This window comes from Ipomoea nil, unplaced genomic scaffold, assembly GCF_001879475.1.
Source record: "Ipomoea nil cultivar Tokyo-kokei standard unplaced genomic scaffold, Asagao_1.1 scaffold1407, whole genome shotgun sequence".
In the NCBI taxonomy this organism is placed as follows: Eukaryota; Viridiplantae; Streptophyta; class Magnoliopsida; order Solanales; family Convolvulaceae; genus Ipomoea; species Ipomoea nil.
Genome location: NW_017617835.1, coordinates 836,208 through 848,370, shown reverse-complemented (window position 1 = coordinate 848,370; position 12,163 = coordinate 836,208). Strand labels below are relative to the sequence as shown.

General features: G+C 35.4%; 1 protein-coding gene and 1 long non-coding RNA gene across 8 annotated transcripts; both read left to right on the top strand.

Moving 5' to 3' along the window:
- The first annotated feature begins 1,228 nt into the window (after positions 1-1,228).
- LOC109186907 (early nodulin-93-like) lies at positions 1,229-2,121 on the top strand. Its single transcript, XM_019337095.1, has 3 exons — positions 1,229-1,536; positions 1,623-1,684; positions 1,765-2,121. Exons 1-3 carry the CDS (start codon positions 1,476-1,478, stop codon positions 1,930-1,932), a joined length of 291 nt encoding a protein of 96 aa, XP_019192640.1. The 5' UTR covers positions 1,229-1,475; the 3' UTR covers positions 1,933-2,121.
- Positions 2,122-3,096: 975 nt separating this feature from the next.
- On the top strand, positions 3,097-7,545 carry LOC109186908. 7 transcript variants are annotated; one of them, XR_002055191.1, is made up of 6 exons: positions 3,097-3,363; positions 3,570-3,645; positions 5,619-5,713; positions 6,515-6,858; positions 7,133-7,228; positions 7,316-7,545. It is a non-coding gene; the product is annotated as an uncharacterized LOC109186908 (long non-coding RNA). The 7 variants fall into 7 exon arrangements; XR_002055190.1 differs by having other exon boundaries at positions 5,072-5,713; XR_002055189.1 differs by having other exon boundaries at positions 3,567-3,645; positions 5,072-5,713.
- Positions 7,546-12,163: the final 4,618 nt, after the last annotated feature.

Genomic DNA, 12,163 nt, shown 5'->3' with positions numbered 1-12,163 from the left:
CAAATATGTAACGTTGTAGGAGAGACTGATTTCCACCTCTTTGTTATCTGTCCACTTGCACGTAACTGTTGGGATATCTTGGGAGGTGTTGATTATCATTCTGACAACACTTTTTTTGATTGGCTGGAGCGTATCTTCTCCTCTAAATCTGATGCTGATATATGCTTAATTATCTCTATCTGTTGGAAATTATGGGAGGCCAGAAATGAAAAGCTCTGGAACCACACTATTCTCAATGCATCTTTTATTTGCCTATCAGTCAAAAACTTCATTTTTGAATGGCCTAAAGTAAATGCTTATACTGTTTCTAATACCAGGAGTACAGATTCTCTTACTTCTTGGACCAGACCTCCTCATGGAATGCTTAAGCTCAATGTTGATGCTGCCCTTGACTCCGCTAACAAAAGGATGGGTTTTGGATTCATTCTTCGTGATCACACAGGCGCACTTGTTGCAGCTAGAAGGCTCCCCTGGTTCTCTCTACACAAGCCGAATGAAGCCGAAGCTATTGCTGTTCGGGAAGCGTTGAAGTGGATCAGAGGCACCAATATTGATAATGTGCTGCTTGAAACAGATTGCCTACAAGTTGTTAATTCCATCTCTATCTCTCATGCTTTCAATTCCTCCTTTGATCTTTTAGTTAATGATGTTAGATCTATAGCCGCAGTTTTTAGTAACTTAGGCTTTTTGTTTGCTAAACGGTCCGCGAACAGGGTTGCCCATACACTAGCTCGGGAAGCCTTGTCTATGCCTGACTGTTCTGATTGTTCGTTTGTTCCCTTTCCTTCCATTGCTCCGTTTTTGAGCATGGATCTTGCTTAATATATATTTCCTCGTCTATTTCAAAAAAAAAAAAAAAAAAAAAAAAAAAATAAAATCATAATTTTTGAAGCTCGATGTTCACAATTTTAGAGCTCTATGTTCATAATTTTATCACTATATGTTCATAATTGCAAGTTCATAATTTCAGAGCTCTGTGTTCATAATTTTATAACTTACATTCATAATTCCATAACTGTACATTCATAATGGCACAAACGAATAACACCGATGACCTTTTTTCTCTGAAAACAACATCGTTTTGAATTTGTGTCCACAATGCATTGTGGACACGGGTCCAAAGCATCATTTGCGGACCGACCAAGCACGACGAAATCGGGCCTAGATTCTTGTAAAATCCAACCTACCTTAAAAAAACAAGCGACTCCGACGTTAGAATTCTCGCAAAACCACCGTCCCATCCACGTGCTCCCACAACTTCTTCATTCCTCAATTCCCAAAATCTCATCTATCTCCGATCCGATAGATAATCCCATTCCTTAGCTTCTGTCTATATATACACACATGACACACCCCACTTATTATCTCCTCCCAATCCTCAACAAAACAAGCTTCATTCGATCTGCATATTTTTCTTCAATAAAATAATCAAATATTACTGCAAATTAAACACTACTTCAAGCTAATCCATTACAATGGCTTCCAAAAATGTTAGCTTGGACCAAAAGTTGGCCATGGCGAAGCGCTACTCTCATGGTATATATACATCTGATCTTCCTTACAACCTATTAGGTAAGGATTGATAATTATTGAATAATCAATAAATATAATTTGTTGTGCAGAGGGCGTTGTTGCAGGAGCTAAAGCAGCCGCAGTTACAACCGTAGCAACTGCCATTCCCATGGTAAGCTAAGCTAGCTCAATCTCTCTATTTTGTTACATTTTATCTGTGTTGTTTACTATTTAAACAGATTTTATGTGCAGTTGGCTAGCGTGAGGATGGTACCATGGGCGAAGGCAAATCTGAACCCGACAGCACAAGCTCTGATAGTCTCAACGGCGGCGGGGATGGCGTACTTCATCGTCGCCGACAAGACTGTTCTCGCTACGGCACGACGGAACTCTTTCAATCGCCCCGCCGACCACCGTTAATTGCTTATTAAATAGCTAGCACCGTTATGTATCTTGTCCGGCCACTTCCCGCCGGTAGCCCGATCGCTACATATGTATCAGTAAACTGCTAATACGCCCACCGGCCCACCCTATCTATCCATCCTTCTCAATATAAATAATTACTTTATTGTATATATATGTCCAAACTCGTTAATATAATCACATTATATGTCTATGAATCTATGATTCAGTTAACCGGATATTATTGAAATTATTTTTTATTTAACTTTTTTATAATTTTAAGTTTATTATTAATGTATAAAATTTATATATTTAAAAATTACATTAAAAATATTATTAAATATAAAAAATTTAAATTTTAAAATAATTTTAAAATATTAAAGAAAAGACACAAGTGTCAAATAGGTCTATTTATTATTGTTAAGTGTTTAATTTCCACCACGAACTAAATTAAGTATCAAATAAATTCATTTACCAGCTAAATTAGACGCCCAAACGACGTCATTTTTGCATCCGTATGCCGGATGCATAACGCTCCCAAACTTCCGTATCGCCATTCGTAGCGTAACATGCACTATGCTCATAAACCCGTTTCACAACCTGGGCCATATTCATTTTCACACAAGAGCAAACAGAAATCTATATATAGATACTGTTGATTACCCAAATCCCAATTTCATCTATGAATAATATAAAGGCTAATTCCGGGTTGAGCTTAACTGATTTGGGGTTTCAACAGGGTTAGATATTGGTAGCGCGCGCATATTACAGCCTTACAGCTCAGATATGGACAACACTACTTGCTTCAGCAATCCTACCCCTTGTGGGAAGTATCTTAGGTACTGAATAGACATTCTTGCTGGTTGCTGGTTATTGAATTTGTCTTTCACTTGTGTGGGCTCATTGTTAAGATCGTTCATGTGTGGGTTTATTATCTTTCTTTTGTTTAATTCCACCCTTCTTCTTGTGATAGTGTAAAGTTGCAATTGTTATACCATGGACCAGTTCATCTTGCATTGTTTGTGGACTTTGATTTATATTTTGTACTTGCAGTTAATGTGTTTGTAGTTAATATATTATATGCTTTCAATTTATTTACACTACAAAAATGGTTAATTGTAGGTATCAGCCTTCCCGTCAGTCTCGTTGACTCTGTGCAGGAATCCATCTCAACATTCCGACCAACTTAGGGAGCCCAATGGCCCAAACTCGAGCCTGGGGAACCCTAGCTCCCCGATGCGGGTGGGAGTGGAACCCCACTGGAGTGGTAACTTTAGGTCAGTGGTCGACCACTTTAGTTAGCGGGAGCCCCGCTGGCCTGGGCAACTTTGAGAACTAGGATGCTGGAAATTAAAGAACTCTGTAGAAGATGGTAGTTGCTTTGCATCCAATAACCTGGGTTATGGTAGAGCATATCTTATACTGTCACAGACTTACAGGGAAATGATGGTTAATTCCTGATTAAGACACCCATAATATTTTTGCATATGTGGCTACTCGATGCTGCATTGCAATGGATCAAGATTGATCATTACTTTTGATGCATGTAACATGGTTTCGGGTCCAATGATCCATTGACAAAATGTCCAATGAATATAATCCATCTGTCTTATTCTGATGCTGTGGAATATAATGTGCACTGATGCCAAAAGAAGTCATCACTGAGCTAGATGAGGAGCTTTCTCGAGATCTTTTCTGGATTTGGGTGATTATTGGTTTGATAATTAACAGGTACAGGCGGATCCTCTTTCTCTTGGTTTGATGTTATGTGTAATTTTGATTATTATATTGTACATGTTACCATCTTCCTTTTCTGAAACACTCATGAAGCCAATAAAGTTTCCGCAAAGTCCAGCGTTTATTAAGTCTGAGTTGAGAAGTTTCATAATCCTTGCCCTTAACAACACATTATCAACTTGTAAATTTGCTTTGAGACCTTTCAATCCCCTCTTTTAGATAAAACTAACATAGAAAGTGAAAAGGGCATCTACAGTCATTTTCGTGCTTTTGTGACTAGCAAGTAGACTTAAGTTTTGTGCTATCTTTTCTTCTTCTTGTTCTGTTCTTTTCCCAGTGAATGACTTGCAATATAGGAGTAGAGCAGAATATATCATTATCAAACAATAATTAGCACACCAATAAGCACTAGCTAAACTTTAATCTGCATAACGTAATAGGAATATGCAAAATTCAAAAGCAACGGCTATTTCTCTCATCCCCATTAGGATGTGGATTCTAGCTAGTATTATTGAAGAGAATTGTCTACCTTTAGAGAATAGTCACAGATAAAGAATAAAGGATGAAGATTTGAATGAGGTTTTCATTGTATACAATATTCATATTGTCTGGTTAAAAAACGGTGATTAGGATTCCTCCTTATCGAATCCCAGGTGAACATGGATGCATTTTGTGCTTACATGTTTTGGCTATGTGTGTGGTTTCAACAAGTAACGGCCCTATAGGTCGTCAAACAACTTCAAATGTGTCACACCCTCTAACGACTGTTCCTGCTTTTCCATTATGAACACTATTTTCAGTTGTTTTACTACAACTTCAAAAAAAAATGGAACTTCTACAGATGCTCTAAACTAGACAGGGACCTAGCTAGAGTGATTTTTATAATTTAGGCATATAGTCATTATACTCTATAATTAGGCCTTCAATTTGCTAAGAATCCTAAGATGATCTTTAATTTAGATATTCTATCATCAATTTTATACTCTATTCTGGCTGACTTTAAAACATATTTCTTCGTCTATTTAAATTGTACATTGCATTGTTTGATTGAGTATAATAACATATTGATTCATTAATCCACTTTATTATATACTCCCTCCGTCCCATTTTACATGTCGTACTTTCTTTTTTGGTTTTTCCCAAAATAGTGTCATCTTTCCAAAATTGAACATAGCTATCACTCTACATTTCCCAATTTACCCTTTTGACTTTTCAAATTTTTAGAGGCAAGTACAATTGTACTTTGTACAAATAACACCTACTTTTGAGGGACAAACTTGGAAAGTTAGTAAAATATGTTATGTTGCATTAAAAACCGTGCAAAAAACAAGTAAGACAATCAATTAGGGAAGGAGGGAGTAGTTTTTAATGAGCTTTCTTCTTATTTTCTTTTCCCATTGTATCTTAACACAATGCCCAGATCTTTATCATCAAATGATGCTGCTTATGATTATTCCAAGAAATGTGGCACAAAACTATGCTACAACGAAATAGGGGATCTTGATAAAGAGAAAACATATTTGCCAAATTTCCCACCGGGTAGAAAGTTCTGGTTTCAAACCCCACAACAAGGCATGTTAACTATAGCCTATGTTGTGACAACCCCAGCCAAGTTGGTCAGGGCGTCAGGCTATTAGCTTGGTAACCACAAGGTTCTAAGTTCAACCCTCCCAGTGGGAGCCTTCTTGGTTTGAGTTGATCAACTGCCTTAGTTTGATCTCTTAAAGGTAGATACACATTTTTAATGTGGAAGGGGAACTTGAAGATTGCCACTGAATATGAATCTTCAGTTTGCTTTTGAATTATTGAGAATCAAATCAAAAAGGGAGAATAGATATTGGCTTCATTGAGCATTATGAGGAATCGATTCCCACATGGTAAATTGCTTGTAACTTTTTTCCAGTTTGGAACTGAACCATGTCTACCTATACTACATAAGCCTACTCAAATGGAGATTGTCTGTGCAGGATAACACCGATGTTACACACACACTTGGTGAATGCGAGTGTGCACATCCATATCATCTTTACGTGGCTAGCATCCATCTTACTGGCAGATGGAGGTGAAATATCCTTGTACTCGCCTTCTAAATATGATTTTCTCTTGTAAGTTCCTCTAGAAATGGATATCGAACAGACCATAATATTGAAACCATTTAAGATGAAAATTGTGGGGAATCTGTAAAGAGGGGAATAACTGGACTATATGTGCCTCTCTCCATGCATAATTCGTTTAACAGTTGACAAAACATAAGTTAGAGAGCCAACACACCTGTCCATATGGTACTTCTGTTAAGGAAACCATTTGAAAGTATAAACGTATGAAAAGATTATTTAGGGCCCCACCAGTAAGGTCGTTTGATGTATATATAAACCATCCCAACACATTCACCAAAAGCCACCAGTTTCAGCAAGCAATTCTTCTGTTTAAAGCTGTGTAAGGCCAGTCCTCTGCACCTTGTCCTGGTAAGGCATTATTATTAGTGTTTTTTCTTATGCAGTTCATATAATTTCTTCAATCTGGAAGTACACACTTCATTCTTCCGGTTCATACACTTGCCACAATCTTGGATTGGAAGATTGATGCAAACTATTTTCTAGGATCCTACTATTCAACTTTGATCAATAACAAGATTAATGTGCGAATTCTAGTATTCCATCATTTACTTTGACATGTCAGAAGGCTTTGCTTTTCAGAAAGATGCGATTATTTTCCGATGCACCTGATAACTAATGAATACTACAATCATTATTCTATCTTGTTGCATTTTTCTTTAAAAATCCTGTTTGGTTATGAATAAATATACTTTGAACCTTTTGTTCTTGCCATATGTTTTTATTTATTGAATGTTCAAATTTTCCAGAAACCAAGACGGTGAATGAACCAAGAAGGAGATTGGATGTGCGCCGCATGTCAACACATAAATTTTAAGAAACGAGATGCATGCCAACGATGCAATTGTCCTAAGTATGCTTCTGAAGCTGATGCGGCTTTATATGGGCGTAATAAATCAGAGGTCTTGCCCGGGGACTGGTACTGCAATGCCTGTTGTGCTCACAACTATGCAAGCCGAACAAACTGCTACAGATGTGGAGCCTCGAAAATTGGCTATTATGGCCTTGGGGCTGGAATGATAACACCGGGAAGTTATGGATATGATGCAAGTGTCCCTCCGGGATATAAGAAAGGTGACTGGATTTGCAACAGGTTAGTTGACAACTTGACATTTTATCTTGTATTTCTTCACATATGATAACTGTTTCTGATTAAGAAATGACAAAAGCAGAAGTTTAGTAGTTTCCATGCAGAATTTACTGCCAATACATGATCACATTACCCACAGAATAACAAACTGTTTTAACACAAGAAGTTTTTTAATTTTGATCGATCCTCAATAAAATAGTAATGTCGAGTTATTATAACCTATATGGTATTTTCATGCACATTCTTATCTGATAGAAGTGGATGTTATATTGGACAGACTTGGATGTGGTTGGCACAATTATGCCAGCAGAACGGAATGTTATAAATGCAGGAATCCTCGGGATTTCAGTGAGCCATCATCCATGTGATTCGGGTACAGCATAGTCAATCATTTTTGTTCTTTGAATGCAACTATTATATTCAATTACTGAAACATTTTATGTCTTTCTTTTGTTCCCAGGAGATGATCTCTAAAGAAAGTAATTAAGGAAGAGAGGCATAATATCCTAGAATTACTAAGAATCCAAAAACCTTCAAAATCATTTCTTTCTTTTCTATTTTCTCATGTATCTCTTGTCTTTTCTCAGTTGATCAAATAATCTTTGACCAATTTGCACTAGGATGGTTTCTAACTATATTGTTGTATGGTGCAAAGAAAGTCACTTGAATGAAATCCCTTTAGATTTTCCACTCTCTTGTATTTGATGCTTCAAATATTCAAACTTTTATAATTGAGTGGCACCTTTTGTTGATTAGTAATGTGTAAGCGGTAACTTAGGGGCGCAAACCCGAGCCGAGCTCGAGCTCGATTACTAACAAGGGGGCTCAAGCTCGAGCTCGAAAAATAGAGTTCAAGTTCAGCTTGTCATTTTTTCAAGCAGTTCTAGTGTTCGAACTCGAGCTCGAGCTCGAGCTGAAGATCAACTAGAAACACCTATCGGCGGAGTTCAGACTTCTCTTTCTTGCTCTTTCATTGCAAGTTCACTTGTTCAAAAAGGATGTTTATAGGTTCTTCATTGCCAGACTCAAGTTCTCTATTATAATCATTCTCTAAGTTTTTTTGTATGTTACACTGGTATCTGAAGAAATGATATTAATCCGTTCGAGTTTTGATCGACCCCATTGGGTGGTTGTGGGGATGACAAACAAACCTTATATTGTAACATATATAATCCACTGCAAAATTCAAGAGATTAACCCAAATATTGCTGAACTTTCAATATCTTTCCTGATGCTAGGCAAGTGCCAGTGTTCACCATGAGCTACTTCCAGCATATCCTCCTGGGCTCCAGACAACTAGAACAAATTCTATATATAATTAGAGCCACCACTTTCTGTTTCACACAAAAGTTTTTTATTCTTTCTAAGATATATAATCAACATTATGTCCATTTAGTAAGATTCTATAAACTATTGGAGTTTTGTAAAGTCAATACAATTATTTATTGTACATATTTGGCATTGTGAAGTTAAAAGATACGGAGTAATTTATTTGTAGATAAGATGTTCTATAAATGGGTTGTTTGTCAAATAGCTATTAACTGATAGCGGATTGACTTAGCTGATAGTTGTTAGTGGATTTGAGTAGCTGATAGCATTAGCTGGTTATAAAAGGATGTTTGATAAATTAGTTCTTAGTTGATAGCTAATTACATGCAAAATGACATTTTAAAGGTACGACTGTATTATGTTATTTTAACTTATAATAATATAATAGCCAAGCACCTTGTGCTCAAATGGTACCTCTGTGGCTTCCCTTGAGGGAAAGTCCTGCACCACGGCGCGCGTTGCATTGTGCGCCCAGATGCAAAACGACGTCGTTTCAGATTGTTTTTTTTTTTTTGAAAATTCGCTACCCAGTGTTTGGCGGTTAATTTTCCTTAAAAAAAATCTCATGTTAAAAAATGTACATAATGTTATACACGAATGTACAAAATTGTATAACAAAATATACATATTGTTTTTTAAAAGATAATACACATAATCTAACATAATACATAATAAACATAAACTTTTAACATAATACACATCAACTCTTAACATAATACACAAAAATTTCCTGATTCGCATGTACATATATAATTGTATAAAAAAAATGTACATAATTATATAAAAAATGTACATAATAAAAAATATACATAAATATATGAACAAATATACATAATCACAGCAACTTACTACCGCGCCTCCTAAAACGACATCGTTTTGGGAGGCGCGCGACCACAGTGCTACGCGCGCCGTGGTGTAGGGTATAACGATTGGCTAATTACCTAGACTCAAGCACCCCTAGAAAATATGAAATCCAAAATAGAAAGTGTTTTAGAAAAGGGAAATTCTAAAAATAATTAAAAATAGAAAATTAATGATAAATGCATTAAAACTCTTCCGATTTAAAATGTCTTGACTCTTGATGCAATAATATATTTTTAAGTTGACAAAAAAAGTGTTGCTTGGTTCGTGGAAATTGGAATACATAAAAAAAAAGGAATGTCGTTTCTTAAAATAAATTTAATATGCTGTTTGGTTTAGTTTTTAACTTCTTACAAAAATATTAAAATTTCTAGGAATGGATTATTCTATTTGCAATGGGAATAATAGGTCGCTAGGAACATCTATTTTTATTATTTCAAAAATATCTTTATAAACCCTTTACATAAATACATATATTTCCAAGCTTCATCCAAGCATTTATGATCAATTTATCAGTTTCGTATTATCAGTAAGGTACAATAATAAATGTTTATATGTTTCTTCTTTCTTTCTTTCCTTTTGTTTTCAATTTCATATGTGCACGTGTATATATATATTGATAGGGATTATTCCTAACTATATCACATCATATACTTGGTTGGTATCAAAGCGGCCTATTGAGAGGATATGTATCCGATCATGATCGACCTCCTAGAACATTGACCCGACATGGATCGTTGATCGAATGTAGTTCCCTTGTTAGTGGAGTCTAGTTCTCTTTATTGCGCTCCAATCATATATGATCAGACTGACCATCCGACCTATGGTACTCAGAACTTTATGCTTATGAATATATAGCTTTATAATTATAAACATATAGTTCAGTAATTATGAACATAGAGTTTTGTAATTGTGAATATATTGTTCAATAAGTATGAATATAAAGTTAAAAAATTATGAGTATATATCTTTATAATTATGAACATACAACAGTGTCCACCTTGTAAGGTGGACAAGGTTCCACAGCATAATGATTGCGTGATAACTCGGCCCACATTAGTTGACTCCAACCACTACGGTCCAAGCATACTTTCTCAACCTTTTGAAACACAAAGAGTCAACACCACTTTCACTGAACCTCGATTTCATGACCTCCCGTATGGGAGAATCACTACATAAACTTTGTAGTTAATTCTTCCCAAACTTTGTAGTTAATTAATTAGTTATTTTGAGTTTCAAAGTTTCTATCTTTTTGTAGAGGTTAAGGTTCAAGGTCAAGAAGAGCCATATGTGAGGGTGAACATAGGCACAGATGTTTCCAATTTCTTGTCTCCCGCCATGACTAGAGACGAAGGTCTCTTCGTCTCCCGCCATGATCAAGGGGTTAATTTGTTTGTTTGTTTGTTTGTTTTGTTTTTAATATTTAAATAATTATTTTATTTAAATTTATTAAATAAAATTTTTTAAAAATATTTTTAAATCCGGTAACTGACACGTCAACAATTACCAGTTAACAACTTAACATGTCATTTTATCTTGAATTACATGAATTTATGTTGTTTGGGGATGTAATTGTAATTGTTTTTTTTTTTTTTTTTTTTTTTTTTTTTTTTTTTTTTTAGTTTGATGACCCAATTACAGTTTGCTGTGTAATTGGATGACATATTTAACACTTATTCATATAATAAATAATTTAAGAAATATCTTTATTTTTATTTTTTTGGAAAAGAAATATCTTTATTTAAACAATTTTTTTTAAGAACATAACTTGAAAAAGTATCGTTAGGATTAAAGGTCAAATAAGTCATCATACTACACAACAAATTATAATTGGGCCATCGAATTAAAAAAGAAAAATTGCAATTAGGTCATTGAACAATACAAATTTGTGTATTTCGACCTAAAATAACATGTTGACCTAATAACAGTTAATGTGACGGTTACTAAATTTAAAAATATTTTTTAAAATTTGATATTAATAAAATTAAATAAAATAATTAATAATTTATTTATTAAAAAAACAAACAAACAAACCCACTCGTACCCTGCGGCCATGCTTTCGTCTCCCACTAGGGATGGCAATTTCAATCCGACCCGTGGATATCCACCCGAATCCACCCCGCATGGATCGGGTTTTTTTGGGTGATGGTGGGTGGTGGGTCGGGGGTGGGTCTTAAAAAAGAAAACCCGCTGTGGGTCGGGTTGGATTCGGGTTCTATGTACAAGACCCGCCTAGAACCCCACCCGACCCACCATGTGTGTGTGTATATATATATATATATATATATATATATATATATATATATATATATATATATATATATAATAGTAAAATAAATACTAGTATGTAGTTATTTATAATAGTTTATATAACTCCGTGTATCTTTTTACTATTTTTTATATCAAAACTACTAAGTTTATTTTTAAAAATTAATAATTTAGTTATTATATTTAAATATTTCCATTATTTATGTTTTAGTATCACTAATGGATTTTATTTTTTTATTATGTGTAAATAATTTAAATATTATTTTTTGAAAAACATAATAAGATGATAAGTGGTGGGTACCCGTAGTGGGCACCTGCACCCGGTGGGAGTGGGGGTGGGTTCTGAAAAAGTCCACCCGATGCGAGTTGGAGGTGGGGGTGGGTGGAGAAAATATAAAGTGGGTCGGGTGATGGATGTAGCCCTCCCCGACCCACACCCGACCCATTGCCATCCCTATCTCCCACCCTAGAGACGAAGAATTCTAAGCGCGCCCTTTTCCTCTGCCTGTTCCTCGTCCTCGTCGCCACTCCCCTCTCATTCTCTGCCGCTCCAAATTCTCACATTTTCCCATGTTCTATTTCCAAAATTCAAAAACCCCTTGTAGTTAATTCTTCCCAAACTTTTTAGTTTTTTTTTGGAACACATAAACTTTGTAGTTAATTATATTAATTAGTTGTTTTGAATTTCAAAGTTTCTATCTTTTTGTAGAGGTTAACGTTCAAGGTCAAGAAGAGCCATATGTGAGGGTGAAGATAGGCACAGATGTTTCCAATTTCTTGTCTTCTGTCTCTTCGTCTCCCGCCATGACTAGAGACGAAGGTCTATTCGTCTCTGGCGGAAAGAAAAAGG